The sequence below is a fragment of the Phodopus roborovskii genome, unplaced genomic scaffold (genome assembly GCF_943737965.1).
Source record: "Phodopus roborovskii unplaced genomic scaffold, PHOROB, whole genome shotgun sequence".
Lineage (NCBI taxonomy): Eukaryota > Metazoa > Chordata > Mammalia > Rodentia > Cricetidae > Phodopus > Phodopus roborovskii.
Genome location: NW_026126558.1, coordinates 7083387 through 7107518, shown reverse-complemented (window position 1 = coordinate 7107518; position 24132 = coordinate 7083387). Strand labels below are relative to the sequence as shown.

General features: G+C 46.0%; 1 protein-coding gene across 1 annotated transcript in view; it reads left to right on the top strand.

Moving 5' to 3' along the window:
- Banp (BTG3 associated nuclear protein) overlaps positions 1–24132 on the top strand; it is a 70353-nt gene that overhangs the window by 12212 nt on the left and 34009 nt on the right. The window contains 5 exon segments of the mRNA XM_051201855.1: positions 8565–8616; positions 8619–8705; positions 9785–9876; positions 12418–12617; positions 22607–22723. Coding sequence (XP_051057812.1) covers positions 8565–8616; positions 8619–8705; positions 9785–9876; positions 12418–12617; positions 22607–22723 — 548 coding nt within the window.

Below are 24132 nucleotides of genomic sequence, written 5' to 3'. Positions count from 1 at the left end.
CTTAACACTGAGCCATCTCCTCAGCCCTCATCCCATCTTTTTATACTCCATTTCAGATATGTTTGGGGAGAAGCAAGCTGAATCTTCCCATGTACTGTAGTTAATAAAATGCATCCTGTTGCTGACCTCCTGGCCTTTGTTTTTTTTTTTTTTTTTTTTTTTTTGGTTAGTGCTCCTATGTCTTGAAAACGGGTAATCTTTGATACCTCAGCAGTTTCCATGTTCCTGGAGACTTGGCTGTCTGAGTACCACTACACTACTTCAGTGGACAGCACTTGCTGTCCTGATTTTTGTTTATATCTAATTTAATTAATTTATTTTTTTGAGATGGCAACCTGGAATTTGCTATGGATGTTGACCAGTCTGGCCTTGAACTCATAGAGATTCACCTGCCTCTGCATCCCAAGTACTGGAATTGAAAGTGTCTATCACTATGTATTCCGATTTTTACGGCACTGAGGACTTGGCATTCCAACTCTCATGGACTCTGAATTTTCTAGAACAAAGCAGTACATTGGGAACACTGGGATTTGGGGCCCGGATCCATTCTTTCCACTCCTGCAGTGGTTTGTAGTACCTTTTCCACACACATCTGTTCTTCACTTGGACTTGCTGAGGGCTGCTCCTGGCCTTACAGCTTTTTGCCAACAGTGAAGCATGTTTTTTCTCCTATAAAGTGAAGTCAGACAGGCCATAGATGCTTTCCACAGCCCCTTCCAGACACATCAGAAACACGCTAGGCTTTTCACTGGTGGCATGTGCAGTAGGCTTGTTAGACTCACTGCTGGATGGGGATCTGGTAACTGGCATGTCATTCCAGTCCAGGTCTGTGTGTCTGGCTGTTTTGTCCTGCTTCCTGTGGAAATAACTCCACCAAGACAGATGTGGCATACGGGCTCCTGGAGAGGCTGATAATAGAAACAGTTCTGAGATGCCTGTCCCCGAGGCTGATGGGAAAGAAGCCATTTGAACATCCGGTATGATGTGGTTGATGCCTTGACCGAGAAAATCCCTGTGGGGAATGTGCTGGAGTGCAGTGAGCCTTTGTTCAGTCATTTTTTCCTTGCTGCCTTCATTGTTTTTTTATGTCACAAGACCTGATACTCTGTAGTGTTTCCTTTTTTAACTTTTACCCCTAAAATGAAGCTTTATACTCTAGTATTGTATACCCCTCTTCACCCCATCCTGTGCTGGTGATCAAACCTACACTGAACTCACCACCCCCAGTTTACTTTTATATTTGAGACAGGTTTTTTTTTTTTTTTTTTAAATTATTTGTTTTGATTTTTTTTTTTTTTTTTTTTTTTGGAGACAGGGCTATGTGTTGCCCTGGCTGTCCTGGAACTCACTATATAGCAGACTAACCTTGAGCTCAGAGATCCACTTGCCTCTGCCTCCTGAGTCTTGGGATTAAAGGTGTGGACCACCACTTCCCAGTGAGACAGGGTTTTAGGTTTTATCCCTTAGGCCTTGAACTTATTCTGACATCTCAGCTTCCACAAAATAGCTTGAAAAATTACTGTATTAATACTTAGAGCTTTCTATGATGGATGCTGCAAATATTTGAAAATTTAAAAAGGTTTGTAGTTAAATATTCAGTTACAATGCTTCATTGCTGACTATGATAGTTACCTGACTTTGGTCTGTACTGAGAGTCATTTTGTCACTCACATAAAGCTAAGCAGTTGAGTTTATATAGTTAACTACAGTGTAATCCTGTGGAGACCAGAGCACAGGCACAAAGGCTTTGAAGACCTTAATTTTGTGTGTGTGTGTGTGTGTGTGTGTGTGTGTGTGTGTGTGTGTGTGTGTGTGTGTTAGAGCCATAACTTCATAATATAGCCTTGGCTTTCCTGGAACTTGCCACGTACTCCAGGATGGACTTGAATTCAGAGATATCTACCTACTTCTGCCTCCCAAATGCTGGGATTACAGGTGTGTGCCACCTGTGCTTGGCTTTAACTTTTACTGAAATGTAATGACATTGATTTTTGTGGTGCTGACATGATTATATGTGTTAATGAGGCATGGTGTGACATTTCCACACAGTATACTGTCTGCACTGGCCAGCTTAGGGTAAATGGGGTTCTTATCAGTGGCATCTCAGTGGCAATGCTGATGTCAAACTGGCATGAGCATAGTGCCTTCCATTGGGTCCATCTCAGGCATATATACTGGATGCCAGCATGGGCCAGGATTTGTGCAGGCAGCTCAAATGCTTCACTGGGGCTCAGCTTTCAGCAGGGTGTGGGAGGTATAGTAGGTAGTCAAGAAATACAGTAAGCCAGAGGAAAGTTCATCCATAAGGCAGGGCAGGGGACTGGAAAGGTGGGTGCTGGTATCCTTTAAGTATGACTTAGTGTTACTGAGGAGCCTGTAAGAACATGTGGGAAAGGGGCAAGGGGTTACTGGATGGATATCTGGCTGGAAGGGCCTAGACTGGGCTCTTCCTTCTGAGCTGGAGGTGGGGTGACTGGATAGGTCCAGTGGGTGAGCCAGAATGAGAGCCCATCAGGGATGCTATGCTGCTGGTGTATAGCTATCTGCTGTAGGCACAGAAGCAGTTCTCATGCTTTTGCAGCATGTTAATGAGCCAAGGAAGTCTTGTCTGTCTCAGATGTGGCCCTTGAGCTGCTGTTGAGAGCTCTGGAGCAGAAGGTGGAGCTGCACTTGAATCCAGGTGTTAGGTGATGCCTGGTGCATGCAGAGCTGGAGCCAGAGTCTGTAGGAGGGAATGGAAGAGCCACCCAGGCTTGAGGCTTTGGCCCAAGCAGCTGGATAACATGGGCCACAGTTGAAATGTTGGGAAGAGCTATGATCAGTACCAAGGAGAGACGTTCAGTGGCCTGTGCTTGTGCTTAGTGAGGTCAGACCTGGGAGAGTGCTGCAGTGTCAGCTAGATCCTTCTGGCTGAGTACCAGGCCTGCGGTGCCCATTGAGCAGAGGGCCTTGCCCTGGGCGTCCTGGCAGGGAGTTGATAGGGAGCAGGCTGAGATGGAAGATCAGTGGCCCAGGGGAATGAATAGTCCTGCAGGAAGCCCCGGGAGGGTGTTGTGTGGCATGTGGAGAGCCTTGTGGGAGAGAAGCCAGAAGCCCTGGAGCTGGAGCAGCCTGGTGGGAAGGACTGTGAAACTCAAGAGGCGCCCAGAAACAGTTCAAGGAGGGAGGAAGTGAGTGATTTCACTGAGTGCCCTAGAGCACTTGGCACCCTGGAGGGAGCCCTGGGTGTGGGGCAGGAAAGCAAGATAGTCTGTGGAGTCTGGTAAGAGGGAGTAGAGGAAGTGTGACATGTTAGTCCAGGAGTTCTGGGGAGTTCAATCAAGGTGCAGGGAGGAATGGGGGGTGGGTAGGGGTGGTGACAGGGTAGGGGTGCTGAGTGAGATAGTGAGATGGAAGGCCTTGCTAAGATTATTAGATCAGTGGCTTGGGTCTCGGTTCAAGACCCAGCATGGGGAAGAATGTCTCAGTTGCCATTGTGATTTGATGCTTGTGTTAACTCTGTGCACTGAATTACTCCGACCTAGAAAAGCTGTGTCACAGGCAAGAGGTAAATAATAAATAAGTCATGTGGAAAGTAAGCAGTTTGGAGTGCAGAGTCCAAGGGGAAGGAGACCCTAATCTCTGCTTCCCCTTAGGGAGACAGCTTAGGTCTGAAACGTTCTACCCCAAACCCCTTGTACGGCTATGCACCTCTCATAGACGTTGGAAGACGTACACATGCAATTCCTGTGGAGGGAGTGAAGGTCCTACATGCTGACCTGGAACTTTCCACTGGTGTTTCTTTCTGTGGTGTATTGGATAGCATGATTAAATCATTCTTCCATGTTAACATGTGGATGGATCACCCCTTGACTTCCTGTACACTGCTGAGTGTAGGATTGTGCCCTGTTTCCACGTGCACTCTGGAAGCTCCAGGACTCTGTTAATTGCATTCTGAGTTTTTAGTGAACATTAGTTTTAGTCCAGCTGTTTTATTACATTAGGACTGGACTCTCCCCAGGCCTTCTGAGAAATGGCAAAGCTAATTTGCCAAAATGGCAACTACGTGTACCACTCTCTGTTCCAGTTTTCTTGGGCTTCTTGCCCTAGTTTTTTCTATTGAAACCTTCACTGTTAGCAGAATTTTAAACATTTTTTATCCTGGCAACAGTTTGGATAAACAACTAGGAGGGCAGTCGTGTCCTTGTTTGGAGGAGGTCAGGGTTCAGGGTTTTATGTCTAGTTGAGAGTGTTTTCTTAAGCACTTGCAGGGCTTTTAGAAAGCAGGGAGATACTGGGGTTGGGCATTTGAAAGCCACTTCCATTGGCCCCTTAGGAGAGGCAGGCACTGCTCATGGAATCTGTGGGGCAGGGCCAGCGTAAGCAGGTTTAGATCAGGCGCTATCTTACTTTCTGACAAGGCTATTCATACCAGGTGGCCTAGGAACAGGTGACAGCTCCACACAAGTGAGGAGCTGCCTCCTCCCTTCTAGCTCTTTGCTCTTGCATGGGTTTCCATGTTTGGGCCTCGAGAAGGCCAAGGCTGTAGGCCCGTTCTCTCTTGGGGGTTCCCAGAGGCTTCTGCATTTGTTCTCTTTGGGTTATCTTGTTGGAGTGTCCTGTGTTTTAACATTGTGACAGACATCATCCTCTATGATGTTCATGCACAAAAGCCATGCAGTTAAGTAAACTTCCCCAAACAGAACCTTGCTGTGTTAAGTGAATTGATGAGTTTGTACTGGGCAGCATTTATTGCTCTCCTGGGGTGTATGTGACTTGTGGGCCATGGGTTGGAGGAGCCTTGTAGTTTCACTTGCTGTAGGTGAAGCTGGGAAGGTGAACCTGTCTGGTGACCATCTGTCCTGAGATACTGAGGTAGGCACACTTGTGATTCTATTATCTGTGCAGCCTTGGAAACTGCAAAGATTTGTCCGTCTGCATTTTCCTGGAAAAGGGTCTATAGTGCATGTCCAGTTCTTTGGATTTGCTAGACCTGGGCTGTTTTGCTGAATTTGGCCAGGTGGCTCTGCCCAGAGCTGGTGCTTACCCCTCTAATAGTCTTTGCTTCTCAATTTGGAAGTGAGAAGACAGGGTTTATGTATGGGACAAGGTACATTATCTCTCAGTAGTTGCTGCTCTAGACTTCCAGTTCCTCCTCAGAGGCCTTGGGAAGGTGTAGGCACAGAGGCCCTGGACTGTTCTCCCTCATGTAGGGGAGCTGCACCTGATCCCAGGCTCTGGGACAGTCCTCAGGCTGAGGTTGAAGGCAGCAGAGTGATGCCCTGGTTTCACCCTGACACTACCAATGGGTGTATCTGATCACCTTTTAGAAGCATGTTTTAGAGGTGGAATATGGACAGAAGAGGAGAAATAGAGTGTTCTTCTTTCCTCCCATGTGTCTCAGGCCATTGTCTCTGTACCCTGTGCAATTTCTAGTCCATCTCCTTTCCTTCCCCCTTTCCTGCTGTTTCTGCTCCCAGAAGGCAATGCTCAGAGCCAATCCTTGCACAACACATGGTATCCCACTGCTCAGCTGTTCTGTTGCTGCTGCTGCTGCTAAAAATACCACATTGGGTTCCATTATGGTTCTTTTTTGAGTGAATCAATGTTCCTGTGTCCAAGGAGGTCACTCCAAGTCTCCTGCAAGCTATTGGGGCTCAGTACCTTGTTGGATATGTATGTTTTCAGTTACCCAGAAGGTGGAGAATCTGTCCATGTTTTAGCTTTTTCTTGAGACTGATTTCTTATGCTCAGTTTCATATGTTTCCTGGTCTTTCCTATTGCTGTGAAAGAAAGAATTGGCCTATGTGTTAGCAAGTATTTTTTTTTTTTCTCCCTCTTCTTTTTTCATCTTCTTCATCTTGTTTCTCTGTTTTGCTTTGGAGTCTGTTCTGGAACTAGCTCTGTAGACCAGGCTGGCCTCAAACTCAGAGATCCGCCTGCCTCTGCCATCTGAGTGCTGGGAATTAAAGGCATGGGGCATCAATGCCCTGCCTTAGACTTGCATTTTTAACTGTTATTTAGTTTTGCCCTTTCCTTAGTTTTGTCAACCTTTAAAGACTATAATTTCCTACAGACACTCCCTCCCCCATGATCCCTCCTTACTGTGTTAATCAGATGTGTCATCTGTGGTACAGTACAGCACTTTTATTTTGGGGGGATCTATTTCATTTCTTGCAAAGTGAGACCTTTGCACCCTCTTTCCCCAAAGTACTGGTGAGGAATTTCAAGTGTTTTTTCACCCCACTGCAACTGTTATGTTCAGTGACTGTTAGTGTTTCATGTTGGCCCAGAGTAGCTCCTTAAAGTTGGTCATGTGTCCTGTAGATTAATCTGAGCCTAGCAGTGTTTATGGTGTCCTTAGTAAACATCTGATGGCTGCCTCCTTCAGATGGGAACCCATTGGTTTTCACAACAACGTCTTACATGTGATATGACAAGTCTGACATTGCTGCCCAGTACAAACTCATCAGTTCACTTAACACAGCAAGGTTCTGTTTGGGGAAGTTTACTTAACTGCATGGCATTTGTGCATGAACATCATAGAGGATGATGTCTGTCACAATGTTAAAACACGGGACACTCCTACAAGCTTGTGTGTTTCTTGCCTGGAATATTTAAGTGTCCCTTTCTTTAAGGAGTCTGGTTTCCTTCTGTTGAGAACTGGACCTTCAGCACCACAGCCAGGCTCCAGGGACTCAGCCGGGCTGCAGAGACCGCTGCTGCCTCTGCCTTTTCACTGGGCAGGGCAGAGTGTGTCAGCACATACCCACACCCAAGTTTGCCCTTCCTGTTCAGATTGTGGTACTGTACCTAGATATAAACTTGATCACTCCCCGACCACTGTCGGCTTTCCCACTCTCAGGAGTGTTGAGCAGGATTGGAGTGCTGTGAGCAGACAGTGTTAAACAAGCTACTCAGCTACTCAGCAGGGACTCCCAGTGCCCCTTGCAACAGTTGCTGAAGATGGCTATAATTTATTTTGTAGTTGTGTTCTTCCATTTGAAACAGTTGTCATTATTAGTGTGGGGGGAGGGGGCCTCCTCCCTCTGCTAGTATTCCTTCCTTACAGTGCCCTCAGCTGACTGAGTCTTTACTGATTTTGGTTTTCTGAAGTTTGGTGGGTTTTTTTTTTTTTTTAATCATTCATTCATTCATACTTTTTGGGGGCAGGGTTTCTCTGTGTAGCCCTGGCTGTCCTGGAACTTACTCTGTAAATCAGGCTGTCTTGGAACTCAGAGATCCGTCTGCCTCTGCCTCCCAGGGCTGGGATTAAAGGCGTGCACACCCCCGCCCCTCAGCTTTTTGCAGATTCTTTACAACAGGTTTGTATTGCTGTTCCTAGACACCGTATGAGAATCAAAGTCTGCTGCCTTTAGACTTCATAGTAAGTTTTGTTTAGATATAAATTTCTTACAGTATTATTGTATGTATGAGTTTTTGTCTGCATGTTTATCACCTGTCCATCATGTGCATGCAGTACCATGAGAGGCCAGAAGTGGGCATCAGATCCCTAGAGTAGAAGTTAAAGATGGTTGTGAGTTGCCATGTGGGTACTGGGATTCTCTGGAAGAGCAGTACTTTTAACTGCTTAGCTATCTTTCCAGCCCCTCTTATAGTATCTTAAATATTTTGACCCATTTTCTTTTGCCTGGTTTGATTGAATTCTCTTTGTGTTGTAAGCCGTCTAGGCTTTTGCTTGGATGTGTAAGGGGAGATTCTTCTCCTAGGTATCTGGTGTACCCTTTTAAGAGACTGTTTCAGCAAGGGCTAGCGCTAGCCCCACTCACACTTTGAGGTGCCCCCTCCCCTTCTTTCTGTCCTGGCTGTGGAACCCAGGGCCTTGTGCTTGTTATTGCTTAGTTGTGCCCCAGCCCCAAGAGAGGCTTGGGTAACAGTTCTGAGATCCTATTTTGTTGCTCTTGCTCCTGTTGTCTCCCAATACACTTGTTGGGTCTTCTTCACCTGTCTTCTATATTCTATTTTTGAACACTCCTTGTGGTCTTTTTTATTCCTTTGTGTTCCTGTTAGTTTTTCTGTTATTTTTGTTATGGCTCTACCTGTTGTGTTTGTTTGCTTTTGAGTTCTGTTTATCTTGGTCTTTCTGTAATTGTTCATTTACAACTGTTTATTTAGATCTGTGTTGATGGACCTGACCTTACTTTCATGTTGGAACTTAAGGTCTCTGGTGGCTTAATCAAAATGTCACAGGAGCTGGAGAAAGTCACAGATGGATCTGCTAGGGGAAGTCCTTGGGGTCGGGGTGTCTGGAGGGCCATGCATCTGGGGCTCACGGAGATGCTAGGATTGATGCGAGGGTTCCAATGCTGCTTAGAAAGCTGTGTTTGGAGGTGGCATGAGGAGTGAGTGGGGAAGTGAGGCTTTCAGCTGGGGCCATCCCTTCACATTTTTTTTAAAGGAAAAAAGCAGCAGTTATTTATGTTTCTGAGCACTCAGAAAACGAGCAGAGCTCTGTAGTAAAGCATCTGCAGATTTCTAAGACCCCTCGGACTCACAGGGCTAGTGATCTGTTCCACACTGTGACTCTTAATCTTCCCTTGTGGTTCTTGGCATTTGTTTTGCAGGTGACAGAAAGCGCATACCCCGCGACCTCTGGATTCTTGCTTATTGGTGTGCCCTTCTTCTCGTGTTCTGGATGATGTCAGAACAGGACCTGGCGGATGTGGTTCAGATTGCAGTGGAAGACCTGAGTCCTGACCACCCAGGTAGAGCTGTGAGACAGTAGATGAACTGTTGGTTCAACTGTCTCCCTGATTTTTCAGTAGCAAGAGCCACTCTGCTGGACTTTGTTTCCTCAGTAAAGCAGACACTGGCAGTGGTGCCAGCTCTGTGTGAAAACTCATGTGCATGCACACACAGCACTTACTCCTGTAGCCTGGCCCTCAGGTCTGTTCCCAGCAGTGCAACTGCTCATGCTCAGCACCCTTTTCCCTTGTGTACTTGTCACCTGTTCCATGACGCCTTCTGATGCTCCTGCCATGTGTGGGACCTGTGGCTCTTACTCCGCCCCATCTTCTACTGTATAACTCGAGGCCGCAGTGGGCAGTGCATACTTACTTCAGAGGGCTGGCAAACACGGTTCTGTGGCACTCTCTTCCTAGGCTTGCCCTGGTTTACTGACCTCCCTAGATGTTGTTTGCTGTGCTTTGCGCTGCTTCTCTTCTTTGTGGAGAATGGGAGAGAAGATCTTGATCTGGGCAGATATTTTTGCAGGGTCAGTTCTCAGAGTAGAGCTGCTGTGTGCATGTACAGTTTAGTAAGTCACAGATTTTCCAGAAAATTCGTATTACCTCATTCCTATACTGACTGCTTGAAAACAGATATTCCTAACTGCTAAGGCAATTCACTTTCTTTATAGTGGTAAAAGAATAACCACTTTTAAACCTTGGCTAAGCATCTGTTTTAAGGAGACTCTAGGAGTGATAATCTGAATTTAAGACTTCTGGGGAGCATCATCTGTGAGAGAGTGGTGGCTGTCAGTACATATGTGCCTCTCAGCCCCATGTTGGGAGTGGACCCAGGACTAAAGGCGGCTAGGTGAGGGTGCTTTTGATTTTTGCATGGGTTAGCTAGCAGGCACTAAGTAAAGCTGGGGAGAATCACAGGTGAAGGTTTAGTGTGGGGTTGCCTGCTGGGCTCTGTTGAACATTGATTGGTTGGTCTGATGTTTTTGAGAATTTTAATAAAGTACTTAAGGTGTCAGCACTGTGCTTGGCTGTAGTTGTAAAGTGCCCTGAGGATCTCACCATGCTCACTCCAGTTTCTGTGTCTGGTTGCTTTTCAGTTGTTTTGGAGAATCATGTCGTGACAGATGATGATGAACCTGCTTTGAAGCGCCAGCGACTAGAGATCAATTGCCAGGATCCCTCTATAAAGGTACCATATGGGTCTTGTGTACACTATGTCAATTTTTCTACCATGAACGTGGGCTTAGACTAGCAGAACTGACCCTGTTGCAGCCTTTGAGTGTCAGGACCATCTATGCCTTCTGGGATTCCAGGGGAGGCTCTTCATGCCTCTTCTGTCCTGTGACCTCTAGGTAGTCCCAGCCTTGTTGCTACAGTCTATGTCTGAGGCCTATTCTCATTCAGGCACAGATGATCTCATTTATTTAAATACATCTGCAAAGACCCTCTTTCTAGATGATGCCATAGGAAGGGCTTGGGCTTTATAGCATGGAGATGCCAGTGCTACATGAAAGCACAAGGCCAGGTTCTCCTGGCAAGATGAAAGGAGGCAAATGAGATGTCTTCTTGAGTGTGCATAGGCCTGTCTCAGATGGGAGGAAAGTTAAGGGTCACTATGGCCCCCAGGTCCTGAGGTTTCTGGCTGGGGTTGGAGGCCCCCTCAATCAGTCAGTCAGCTTTTGGATTTGCTCATTTGGGACTTAGTGTCTGCAGAATCAGCATTAAGTATTAGCACAGGAGACATTTGCAAGAACAACTCAGATGACCCCAGTCCTGTTCACATGCTTCCCCTGTGTTGAGGGCTGAGATGCTCAGTTCACTCTGGTAACAAGGAAAAGCAGTGTCAGCTGCAGTGGGGGACTGAAAAATCTGCTCAGACCAAGAGTGATGGAGCACACTTTTAATCCCAGCCTGCAGGAGGTACAAGCAGGTACCTCTGTGAGTTTGTTTAGTGAAATCAAACTTCAGACCAGTGGACAGAAGGATGGTGCCCGATTTCAAAGTAAAGTGTGATCTTAATTGTATGACAGAACACATTTGTAAACAGAAACAGACCAAGTGGAAAGGGAAGTAGCTGTCTGGGGTCTGGTGGGATATTAGCAGCATACTTTATATGCATGCTGTCACATGCAGCCATGTGCTGTCAGGGACTGGAAGACATTCACATGCCACATTGCCAGCTGTAACTCTCACAGACAGACAAGCCGGAGCTTTTTGTGGTCATCCTTACTTGTGGAGCAGTGTTAGGAAAAATATTATTTCCCCTCTTTCTTTGTGATTTGCTTGAGACATTAGTTAATCTGTAATAGTGATTTTTTTTTTTTCCCACCCAAACCCCAGACAGAACGTTTCTAATACAGGGTTAAAATAATGGTTTAACTCTTAAAAGAACTTAGAAGGCAAATAGTTGATAACCCCCAGTTATAAAAATTAGTGATCCATGGTCTTGTCTCAAGAACTGGCCACTACTTAGTGCTCTCCCTGCACTGTTGACATTGCTTCCATTGATAACCAGGACACTTGGAGATGAGTCCAGAGCTACTGCTTGCTTCCTCCTACACACAGCCTTGGTGCTTGCATCTGTGGAGTGTGGTTAGCAGGGCAGGGTCAAGTTTCTCACTTTAATCTTTTCCTTACTAGTGTTGCTGTGTTGTGATGAGTAGAGGTAGATGTGAGGGCTTTGGGTATATAGGACATTCCTGTGGCTGTTCCTAACTGCTGTGCATAGTAGGGAATAAAGCAAGTTCAGAATTCTTAAGAGCCAAGGCTCTGGACCCATGCATTTATGCTTTGTTGCACCTAGGCTTTGGTGATATGCTATATGCCGCTGCAACTGTTGTGATTTTGATAGTATTCTGCAATTGCCTTTCAAATTAGAGCAGAGATTGGCCCCTACTAAGCTTGGACCAGGTGCAGAGAAGCAGTCTGTTCTGACTGCTTGTGCTCTGAGGTTTAGGGTCAGCCTGAGCTGGCATCTCTATTTTCCCAGGCTTGCACCTTCCTTCTGATGTGTCCCTAAGGCTACAGTTTTTTCCTCCAGTCTAATCCTTTTCTTTCTGTTTTCTCCAGATGTTGCTGACTTTCTTCCTACATTTTCTGTCATTAACCAGCACCCTGAATTCTGGCCTAGAGATCTCTTCATAGTAGAATTCTTATGTGTGTCATGTATCTGGTGGCTCCTGACAGGACTGGCAGTTGAGGGAGTAAAGCCTTTCCCTCTGGCTGGCTGCTGATTTCAACTTGGTAGTTGGAAGCTGCTCCTTTTGTGGGCCACTAGGTGGCATGCTTGTTATTTAGAAGGTCCTTGGAAGGGGTCATTACCAGATTTCAGTGGGGTGTACCTGTGTCCAACCAATTTTTTTTTTTTGATGCGGCTGAATACACTCTGAGTGTGCAGGGCCTGTATTTTCCAGGCTGTTTGGATGCTAGTTATAATTTGTCATCATAAGGAAGATTTTGTAGTTTTAATGTGTGGATCTACTGATGAACACGATGACAAGCTTATTATTGTGTAGCCTTACTGTAGGTGAGATTGCAAAAGGTCTTGTTTGATTCTAGGGGCTGGGCTTCTCACTGAATACTGAGACACTGCCCAGGGCTCCTCACTGAATACCTGAGCATGGCCCAGGGCTAGGTTGGGTGGAGTTAGGAGCCAGCTGCCTAGGGTCTGTGGACTTGCCCCTCCTAGTGTAAGATGCCCTCTCTGAAGCTCTTTTGTTTTCACTTCCAGTCTTTCCTGTACTCTATTAACCAGACGATATGTTTGCGGTTGGATAGCATCGAGGCCAAGCTGCAAGCTCTCGAGGCTACTTGCAAATCTCTGGAAGAGAAGCTAGACCTGGTCACTAACAAACAACACAGTCCTATCCAGGTCCCCATGGTGGCTGGTTCCCCACTTGGCGCCACCCAGACCTGCAACAAAGTGCGATGGTAAGTATGGAAAAGCCAAGGCTACACAGGCCACCCTGGGAAAAGTGCTCCTGTGCCAACCCAGGCGCCGCTGTTACTGATCTGCCCTAGCTCCGGATATCTGCCCTGGTGGTTCCATGGTGCTGGTTTCACTTAGACGGAAACCAAACACAGGCTGTGTGCTGGAACGACCTGAGTCGCTCCAACTTTCTCCTTGGCTTGAGCAGACAGACTCATCTTTCCTTGCACCTGGCCGTGAACTTGGCCCACGTATGTTGCTTCTTTTCTTTTCCTACCTCTGGCTGGTCATTGCCTACCTTTTCTTCAAGGGTGGTATATATAAATTTCACTTGATCATAGCAAACTTTCTGCTAAGTCTGATTCTACATTGTGCCTAATTTTTAAATGGAAGGTTTGTAGCCTCCTAGAAAGCTTTGTATGGTTTGTACTTTGCTGGTGTGGAAGGAAGTTTCGTGCTCGGCTTAGTACTAGGGATGGAAAGGTGCCTCAGAAGGTATCCTTCCAGTACCCGGGTCCATAGGCAGTGGGGCATGAGAGCCTTCAGCACAGCAGCACCCACCCAGTGCTCCTGCTATTTTTATTCTTTCCTTCGGTGTCTAGGAGGAAGTCTGCTTGTGGTAGTGGGCACAGTGTTATCTTTGTGCTCCAAGACCCACATCCTCTTGTCTATTGGGTTTAGGAAGAACAGAACAGCAGGACGGCAGTGGGAGCCACAGAAAGCATAGAGGGACACCAATGGTTTGGCTGCAGTGGTTCCTGGATGCCACCTTGCCCGTGGGTGCTGTTAACTAGAGCAGCAGTAGATGGCTTGTGGATTTTAAGGGGTATGTGGGGAGGGAGAGTAGGGGTTACTTTGGCTTTGGGGTGCTCAGGAGTACCAGTGACTACTTGTCCTCTTTCTGAGATGTTTCCTAATGAGGGCTGCTGGGCAGAGTCACACATTGTCTCCTGTAGCTCTCAAGAGCACCCCATCTACACTCTTGCCCCTCTGTCACCCAAAGGGTGTCTAGCTTCTCAAAGGGGGGCACAGTTGCTCCTGTAACTGAAGTGGCCGCATATCTCACCATGTGTTTCCGTGCAGACGCATGCCAGTTTCTGTGCAGGCGCTCTATTAAGGTCGCAAGATGACTGATTGCCTCTTAAAGCAGTTGGTTTTTGAAAATGCCCATCCGTTCCCAAACAATGTTTAGTGAAGTGGCCCGCCTCACCAGAGGTAGGTGTGAAAGGACAGCAGCACATGTTGAAATCTGTGCTTCAGGATGCAATGGGTGGCAGAGATAAACCTGGAGTGTCTCCTTTGCTGTGAGGTTTTGGTTTGTGGCCACTACCAGGTGGCAATGGAATGTTCAGAATGGTGAATTCTTTGTGCCATTTACAATGATGTAAAGTGCAGTTCTTTCTAGATTGACATAGTAGTTGAGTTCCTAGAAAGTTCAAGTTACATAAAAACTGTGTAAGGGTATCTTATATCTGAATTCCACATGGGACACATGGTCCTCATGTGAATGCTCAGAACCTGGAATGTTTGTGTGGGAGGGTTTTGTGTTAGATGAGATTGTTTCTAGCACTGAAGGACACCTTAGCCTCTTTGGCTTCTCTTACACTGGTAGCATCTCACATGGTAGCCATGTCTGTTACACTTGACTCCAGAGCTTCTGGACCTGCACCACATAGCACTGATGTCTTCAGAGGGAGATAAAAGGGCAGTGATTCTCTTCCCTCATAAGGTGCTGCCTATTTGGGGGATAACAACTCAGTTCTTATTTCTCCTGGAATAGGCTATCTTCAGGAGCTGGGGAAGTGTTGGCCATATTCTTTTCTCTGTTTTAGTTCTGCCAGGTTATGGGAGAACCTGGAGAGGGGCTTTTGTGGCTTAGCCTCAAGGACACATGCTTTGGAATCTGTCTGTTTAGGAGCATTGGGTGTCAGAGTCATTTGATTGGATGTTCCCAGGTCCCAGATATTTATTTCCAAGTCTCAGTTTCCTCATTAGAAAGATGGAGAACTGGGGCAATTTACTACTTAAGTGTGGTGGTGACAGGGGCCATGTTTTCTAGAAGGCTGTTAACAGGAAATGAGAGCAGCCTGGGGGATGAGAGCTAAATCCCAGGATTTAATGAAGGATGGGTGAAGTCACTGATGTATAGACACAGAGAAGAAATAAGAATTGTCTACACAGAACCTGGGCAATGGGGCAGACTGGTTTCTAGAAACAGCTAAAAGGCAGTATCATACTGGATGATAAGGTACTGTGCTCGGTTTACCTGGGGCCACCACTCGATGGTTCTGAGTGTAATTCCCAGGCTAACTCAGGTGTCATCATCAGCAGCTGAGCTCTAAGGAGGCCTGCAGAGAGCACAGAGCCAGTCCCTGAGGACCCTGCCTCCCATTTGCAGAGAGCTGTAGAGATCTAGATCTAGCAGAGGTGGTTCTCAAGACCCTCTCTCTGCTCTGGGAGTCTGTGCTCCCTGCTGGCTGGACAGGTTGAGGCTGTAGTGGGCTTCAAGGGGTGCTCATCTAATTGTTGGTGCTCCTTGGCAAACAGAAGGCTGTGGAATACTGCCAACCTCAGCTGGCATTAGGTTCAGATTTTCAGATTCTGCACCTGAATGAGTAAATTCAAGAAAAAAATAAAAGGAGGCCTGTTTTCTTTGATGCCAGAGCTTAATCATGATAAAAACGCTTGTGAGGTTACAAGGATGAGGTTTCATCCAGCATTTGGCTTCCAGAGATGGAAATGGACTTCAATTCTGTTGTGGCTGGCTTATGTCTCTCTTGCAGGAATGCCATTTGATTTTAAATAGTTGCACTTGTAGGGATGGGCAACGAGGTATTTTAATGCTGAAGATGTTTGTAGAAGCAGTAGGTGTCGAAGCATCTCCTTGTGGAAGCCTGTGATTTAATGAGCCAGCCTTTAGTGCTGGGCTTGAAGCATTTTAGTAGTAAGGTGCCAGTAATGTGTTGCCTGACCAGAAGGTCTCAGGTGCCAGCATAGGTATCTTTTATACAGATGGCGAACAAGCTGCCTTCCTGCTCTTTTCTGCAGTTAGACACAGACTGGTGAAGGGAGCCTGCGGTGGGTAGCACAGCTGAGCTGAGAGTGTTGGTACAGTGCAGATGCAAGCCAGGAGCCATGCAGGCAGTACCCAGACAGTGACAGTTTGTTGCCTCCAGGGTTGTCTTGTAGAACCATATTGCTTGATAACAACTTTTAAAACCAGGTATTTTTATTTGCTTTTAACTAAGACAATGTTTCTTATTTTTAAAAGCAATAGGGTTTTTGCTTTTAAAGGTTTAAAAATGTTTTAGGATTGGAGAGATGGTTTAGTGGGTAAGAGTTCCATCACCAGCACTGTGTAATCCCAGTGTGGTAGCATATGCCTGTCGTCTCCACACTCAGGAGGTACAAACCGGAGGATAAGAAGTGTAAGGTTATGTTAAATACACAGTGAGTTTGAGGCCTACATGAGACTATGTCTCAAAAGCAAAACCAAATAAAATACACACATGAAAAAAAAAAATCATGATGAATGAAGGTTTTTGTATAATAGTGGTTTTCAAAAAAAAAAAAAAAAAAAAAAAAAAAAAAGTTATTTAAAGCTTCCCTTGGGGCAATTGTACAAAACTTCCAGGAGAATTCTTTTGTTTCTCTCTCAACTGACTTTAGAGACTTGAAGTGTGTGATGGACAATGGTTTAAACTCCCTCTAGCAATCTGGCTGCCTGCTCTTAGTTCCTAGGTTTCTTTTGTTTAGCATTGAAGGGAGCTCATGGTATGGTGAAGCTTATTTGGCTCCTAGTTTACCTGCTTCTTGGAGAGCTAGCTGGTCTCCTGCTGAGCATCTCTTCTGAGAATGCTGTGGGAACCTGTGCTTCATGCTTCTGCTTTGGGGCCATCAGCTTTCTCAGAAGCCTCTATTTACTCTGTAGGCTCCAAGTGTGGTAGGATCAAGATAGGGCTGTTTGACTGTGGAACATCTGGTCTCTCCACAGTAATGGGCTTGTTTACTTCTTATCTAATTTTGAGTTCTGGATGTTTCTGTTTAATGTCATGCCTGATCTTCCTGCCTGGCCTGTGCTGCTTTGCACAGCCATACAGGTTCCTCTGTACACTCCAGGACTGGGTATTAACCACTGTGGCACCAGTTCATACACACGAAGCTTGGGGAGTCCTTAGCAAATCCTGCTGACTCAGAGGCATGCTTCAGCCCCCAAAGCCAATACAACAAAATGTCCTGCTGGCTTGTGATTGTTGTGACTGCTCAGACGATTTCTCCAGCACCTGTAGAACTCATGTTCTTTGTCAGCTCCTGGTGGCTCTAGGAAGAGTTGTCTTCATGACCATCCAAGGTTGTTACACGAACAGAGCGTATCTCTTCATCTGTGTGTCAGGTTTTTAGTTTCTCCCATAAGATTTTGTACAGATCTTGTTATTTCTAAGTACTTCATACTCATATATGCAATCCAGCCTCCTTTTTGGCCTCTAACTGCTCCTGCCCCTATCTCCTGAGTGTTGTGATTACAGGCACGCACCATGCCTTGTTTATGAGGTGCTGGGCCTTAAACCCAGGACTGTGTACATGCTAGGTAAGCTTGCTACAGACTGAACTGCATCCCCAGCTTCCATAAATCTTTAAAAAAAAAAATGCATGTATGTGTGTGGTCTGTGTATGTGTATATGTGCTTTTCTAAAGCCAGAAGAGGGTGTTGACTTCCCTGGAACTGGAGTTACAGGCAGTTGGGAGCCACTTGATGTAGGTTCTGGGAATTAATCTTGTGTCCTGAGAGTCATGACTCCATCCCTCCTATGAATGTTTTATGTTTCACTTTTCTAGTGTTTGCTCATTTCTGAATTCACCTCCAACACTGCCATGAAATCTGGCACATACTAGGTAGGCATTCTACCTTTGTGGCAATTCTCCAATCCCTATGTACATTTGTTTTAGTAGTTTTTCTTTAGGATTTGAAAAGAGTTGGGACTGGCATATGGTGCACTTTTTTTTTTTTTTTGGGCCAGTTGTGTTTGGGTCTATCCTGGGTCTCTAGGCTGTTCTTCCTCTGGTTCCTAGCTATCTAGGCATTGTCAGGAGTGGTCTCCCTCTCATGGTACACAGTTTTAATCCCATCCCAGCATTTAGGAGGCTGATGCTAGAGGATGCTGTGAATTGCACACCAACCCAGCTTATGTAACAAGACCTTGTTGCCTGGAGTTTTCCATCTTTTTTGGGTTTTTCTGTCTTTACTACGTCTGCTGTGAGCTCATTTCCATGTGCTCTGCCCTATGTTTGCCTCATTCCTGATCTTGTTTTCTGAAGGTTCTGGTTCATCTTTAGAAAATCTGTCCCCTGCCCTTTCCAATATATCCCTTATTCAGATGTCATACTACCAGCACCATGCATTGTAAGTATTAAAAATAGAAATTTGCCAGTGCAGCCATCTGGATCAATATTTCTTATTCAGAGGGCCTCAATTCACAGCAGTTTTATGCCTCTCTAGTCTGGAATTATAGATATGAGCCACTGTGGGAGTCTTTTCTGACATCAATGTCTCAATCAGAAGTTGGGGACAAAGGCTGGAGTGCTGTGACTAGTGACGAGTGCTCAATGTTCTGCAAGCCTCAGTGGCCTTGAGCAGTAAAAAGTTACTTGTCATTCACTAAGTACCCACTGGCATGCTGGCTACACCCCCAGCAAACCCACTGGATTTCAAATCTCCATCATCAATACTTGAAGTCGACTTCTGACCAGTGGATAAGGTGGTCACAACCTCTGCTTGTTGTGTGCTTAGTGTTGCATGCAGCCTCTTCCTGTCTTCCTTATGGTGTTGGCCAGCAGCATGAAGATTCCAGAACTTCAAGACACTTAGCTCAATATGTGCCCAGTCTTGAATTTATGTGGGCCTGAAACGAGCAGACTTTGATTGTGGCTTGAGGTCTTGAGGTATTGGCAATGCATTCTTGCACAAAATAGACAGAATGTTCCTGTCCAGGGGACACCACCATAAATAAACTAGAGGTGCTAAATGGACACTGTAACAGGGAAGGAAAAGGCGTGAAGGGAGGCGATCCAGCAGAACTGCATCTCCCAGGTGTATCCTGGCTGTATATGGAACTTGGAGGTTGTATATTTTTTGTTTTTCTTTGTTTTAATTTTAAGCCAGAGGTCTCATGAGAATTACCCAGAGCAATTTTAAAAGTAAAAATAGGTCTTAGGCTCTCCTACGGGTGTTCTGACTTCTCTCAGAAAATTCTGACTTGTGAGTAGTATAAGCTTAGCTTTTTATTTTGTTTTGGAAAGTTGCTGTTGAAAGAGTATGTAGGGTTCATATCTAACTTGTGCCTTGTCAACTCTGGTCTCAGGCAGGTGAGTTGTCTTTCTGAGCTGCTGTCTGTGGCAGAGGCACTAAGGTGCCTTGTCTCTATTTTGCGTTGCAGCCTCTGTGGAAGATACTGCAGCGCCCCATCTCACACTCTATGTGTGTATGTTTGCCTGTGTATGTGTGAAGTGTAAGGCACTGTGGTGCCCCATCTCATACTGTGTGTGTGTGTGTGTGTGTGTGTTACTTATTGTTCCATCTGATGCTGTCTATGTGGAAGGCACCATGGTGTTTTGTCTCAGAGTACTAGGATTGAGCAACACGCTTCTCTTGAAGCCTTTGCAGTCAATGCTCGTCATCTTTGTAGACCCCAGAAGGCATGCCAGACACTGATTGTTGACAGTCCTTTGACCACAGTAGGTGCAAGGGACTTGTTTACAACCTATCCCACAGCCGTTGCTTTGCCACTATATAGAGCATGATTTACTAATGATTTAATAATGCTGTATGAAGGCAAGAATATTCAGCTTGTGTATTGAATAGTCAGGCCACTGTGACTGTACTTGCCTATAATTCTAACACTTGAGAGGGGGAGGCTGGAGAGTTGTTAAGTTTGAGGCTAGCCTTGGATACATAGCAAGACACTGTCTTAGAGACCAGATCCTACCTCCAAAAGTCTCAAGAGCCTATGGGTCATATTATTTCCCCTTTTCTCAATTTTTATTGTCTTATAAGAAGATTTATTTTTGTTTTGTCAATGAGTGTTTTTCCTCCATGTTTGTAAGTGTATTATCATATGCCTCTAGCACCCTTGGAGACCAGAAGAGGGTGTCACACCTCTAGGAATTGGAGTTATAAGTGATTATCATCCACCTTGTGGATACTGGAAACTGATTCCAGGTCCTCTGCAAGAGCAGCCAGCACTCTTAACTGCTAAGCCATCTCTTCAGCTTTTATTTCACAAAGTTTTAATAGAAAGATGACAGCTGTGAATAGATGTATAAACAGTTAATTCAAAATTGTAAAAGAATGAGTGAAGATCATTAAAAAGAATTTAATAAGAACAAACCGAGGGGGAGTAGACAGCTAGATCCTGGAGCAGAAAAGAGAAAGAGAAAGTCTTACTGTAGGACAGCCCAGGCAGTAACGAGGGCAGAAGCCACTCTGTGCCCAGTTTAGCCTTTCTGCAGTTGGCACTGGAGCAGAAGTGGACCTGAACAGGAGCTTGTAAGGTAGACCACAGATCCAACTGTAAGGTCTAAGCTCTAAGGGGGTTTTTGGGGTCTAGAACCAGGCAAAGGATGCTTCAGTTTGATGAAGGAAGGAAGGTAGGTTGGTTGGTTGACTTGGGAAAGCTGAGAACATAGAAAGACTAGCATAGACAGGTGAAGATGTTCTGAATCCAGAATGCTCTAAACTCAGCAGTAAATAAACCACTGTGTTACTGTGAGGAGACTGACCTGAGGGACCTGCAAATCCTCAGCTTCTGGGTCACTAGGATATATCAGTCAGAGCCAAGGGGGAGACTTGTGCCCTGTTAGATGAAACAAATGATGATGACAGCCCTTGATGCTGGAAGAAATGTGGAGAGTCAGGAGCTTCCAGGTGGGCAGCAGCATGGCTAGGTCTCTGGAGGCTGGATGTCCTTGCTACATGGCCCAGCAGTTGTGCTTAGGATCATTTGTGCTCATGACCAAGGCACAGAGTTTGTGGTCATGCAGAAACCTAGGAACACTTTACTTTTCAGTGGGCAAGACTGATTAACATTGTCATGCTGTGGAGCCATCCCCAGCCACAGAAGCAACAATTTTGAGCTGCTGCTGTGGATGGTCTATAAGTCCATTTGTATAGCATTCTTGAAGACCAAACACAGATGGTTCTTTAGAGAGATTCCAGGAGGTGGCAGAGAAAGTTCTGTTTCTGTGAAAGGGACATTATTTGGACCTGTGCAGGAGACCCTCTGCCCTGAGCCACACAGGTGCACATGTGGAAATGATGATATCTGAAGATTTGTAGCCTTTCTCATGCATTGTTTCAGGGTTATTTACTGCTTTTGGTTTGGATGCAGGCTAAACAGGTTTCAAAGCTGGGAACAGTGTTCATAAGCCTCACAATGTGAGTATGTGGGGCTTAAGTATACACATGGCTATTTGGGTAATATGTATGTATAAGATCTTATGTGCTTTATTTATTTTAGGAGTGTGAATGCTGGAGGCCTCACAGGACCATAGCAGCAGGCAGAGATCTCCAGAGTTATTTTGGGTCCCTGTGGACACTTAATCATGGTCTGGGGGGGGGGCAGCTGTAGGTGTTATCAGAGAATAAGTAGAAATGACTGAGAAACAAAAGTGTATGTATGTACTTAACACTTGCATTTCGGAAAATTAGCTGTGGTTCTGGGCATATGTTGGACTTTACATGCTGTTGCTGTTGTACCTGTTGGTGTGTGTACCATGGTATGTGGAGATGCTAGTGACCATGGCAGGTGGTGGTTTTCATGTGTATGTAGCACCCTTTCCTCTGAACAAGGATGCTGGGCTTTTAGGCAACATAACTGGTAATATCAAGTGGCAGTTCTTTTCAGTTCTGGCTCTTCAGAGCGAACACACTTTAGACAACCCTGTGCTGTGAAGTGCTAAAAGTTGACACGGCGACTGCAGGAAAAGTCTCTTGAGAGCCAATTCCTGGTCCTGTTCATTTGCACCCTAGTGCTGCCTTTAGGGTGAGCCTGGTGGTTCTTGGGCCATGTCCCATTCTTTTCCTAGTATTTTTTTTTTTTTTTTTTTTCCTGAAAGCCAAGCCTCAAGGCCTCTTGTTTTGGTCTGCACTTTGTAGAGGGCTGTGGGTGGTGTGTGTGTATGTTTCCCTTTGCTGCTCATGGGTTGACTGCCCCACTCCAAGAGTGCAGCTGTAGAAGAACATTGAGGCTGTTCTGAGACCTTCATGCCTTGTCTTTGTTTGGGAGGGATGTGGTTAAAAGAGGTTGAACCAGGCTGGGGGGGGGTTGTTGGTTCAGTGGGTAAGAGCTCATGCTTCTGCAAGCTTCAAGATCTGAGTTTAAGCCCCTAAAACCCATGTACAAAGCCAGACATGCTGTACATATCTTGCAACCCCAGTGCTGGGGGATTGGGGACAGGCAGATCCCTGAGCTTGCTGGTCTGCCAGCCTAGCTGAAAAGATTACCTTACCATTGTGATAGACCGTGTTTCAAACAAATAAGGCAGAGAATAATAGAGGAAGATTCCTGATATCCTGCTCTAACCTCTACATGCAACCCACATGCATATTGTACACACACACACACACACACACACACACACACACACACACACACACACGAAGGGAAAAGAAAAGGAAACTGGTTTTCATATAAACCTGTTGCTGAGGTGGCTTGCAGGTGCATAGGACAGGAGAGTGTCTTAGCCTGTCCTATGTCCTACCCACTGTGTTAAATGTCCACAGCCCAGCCTGCCCTCATTATGCCATTTGTGTCAACCAAGAATACTAACCAGCAAGAACCTGAAGAGTCCCATCTCCAATTTACTTGTCCTTGACTGGAACCCTGCTCTCCGGTCCAGGCCCTGGAAGGTGACCGTGTTGAATGACGATGTGCTCTGACAATGAATGTTGTTGTTTTAAGGTCTTCTTTTTTCTTGTGATTCTTTTGTTCCATAGCGTCGTCCCCCAGACTACAGTAATACTCAACAATGATCGGCAGAACGCCATTGTAGCCAAGATGGAAGACCCATTGAGCAACAGGGCACCGGATTCCCTGGAAAATATCATTAGCAAGTCAGTAGCCACCACCACCCCACCTTCCCTTGCCACTGTCATGAAGATAAATGAGCATTCCTGAGCCAGGGCACAGTCTGAACACATGTCCATGTCTGTGGTCACAGGGCTGGTTTTGTTAGCAGCCACCATAGTTTTTCTGTTAGGGAGGGCCAGCCTGGTACCTAGTGATGGTGGGGTGAGTGTGAGAGCATCAGGGCAGCTGTCAGGACCTCTGGGCTTGATCTGGGGTGTGAAGATGCCAGCGTATTGCACATGGTCAGGTTGCCACTCTCATCTGTCTGTCTGTCCCTGCAGTTGATCCTCTTCTGAGTTTGGTAAATGTTGGAGATGTGTTTTTATGGCTTTTGTTTTTCTTATGCCTTTTCTTTTGAGATGTGTTGAATGGAACTTCAGTCAGAAATGAAAATGTACAATGGCCATGCCCTGTGGGGGGCCTCTGCCCATTGGCTCTGGCTCTGTGCCTCAGGAAGGCTTTGCCACCTTTTGGTTACTAGCAGTGTTCTTACAGATTCCTGCCATGCTTTTTTTCCCCCTCTGGGGTGTGGCTCTTTCCAGTCTTGTTCTGGCTTCTTGTCCTGGTGCAGTTCTCTAGGAAACAGGAGGTCTGGGGTGTGATGTGGGGGTGCTGGAGGCCAGCCAGGCTGCTGGGGAGAGGATGGATTTCCAGGCTTGCACTGAGGTCATGGGTGTGGAGTGTTGAGGAGCCAGTTCACCATGGATAGTTGTATGGGGTCATGTCCAGGAAGGACATGTGTGTGGCTTCTGCCTCTGGGGATAACTAGAATTTTAAAGCCCCTGTGACGTTGCTGGTGGGAAATAGAGTTTTGTTTCATCTGTAGTGTGTAATAGGTCACAGTCCAAAATGTTGACAGGGTCATTCAGAAGACAAATCCATCTTGGGTCTTCTTTGAGAACTTTCTGCTGCTGGCTGTTGGCTGCTGCTGCACTTCAGGGCCCAGTACCAAGAATGGCTCCCAGGGGACTCCTGGCATTCTTGATGGCCTTGGACACTGTTCCTGGGATTTGTTTGTGGGAGTCATGGAGAGTGTGGAGGTGTTTTGGAGGCTGAGTCACCTTGGGTGTCTGACAGCATGGATGATGGATGGATGGGGGCTCTTTGACACATGATGGCCATTGTGCAAATCAGCCTTGCTAGGATGATCTCTGAGATCCGAAAGCAGTATTCTAAGCTGTTTCAGTGAGTTACGGTTTTATTTATTTTATGCTGTTCATATTTTTAAGCAGTTGCTTTATATTATGTGTCTTCTTGGTCTCAGACTGTTTTTGTGTTATGTTGTTGCTCATATCCATGGAGGGTGTGTGTGGGGACATACCGCATGTTGGGGGACCCACCTTGTGCATTGGTCCATGCTCAGCTAGGCATTTTGGGATGAGTCCACGCAGCA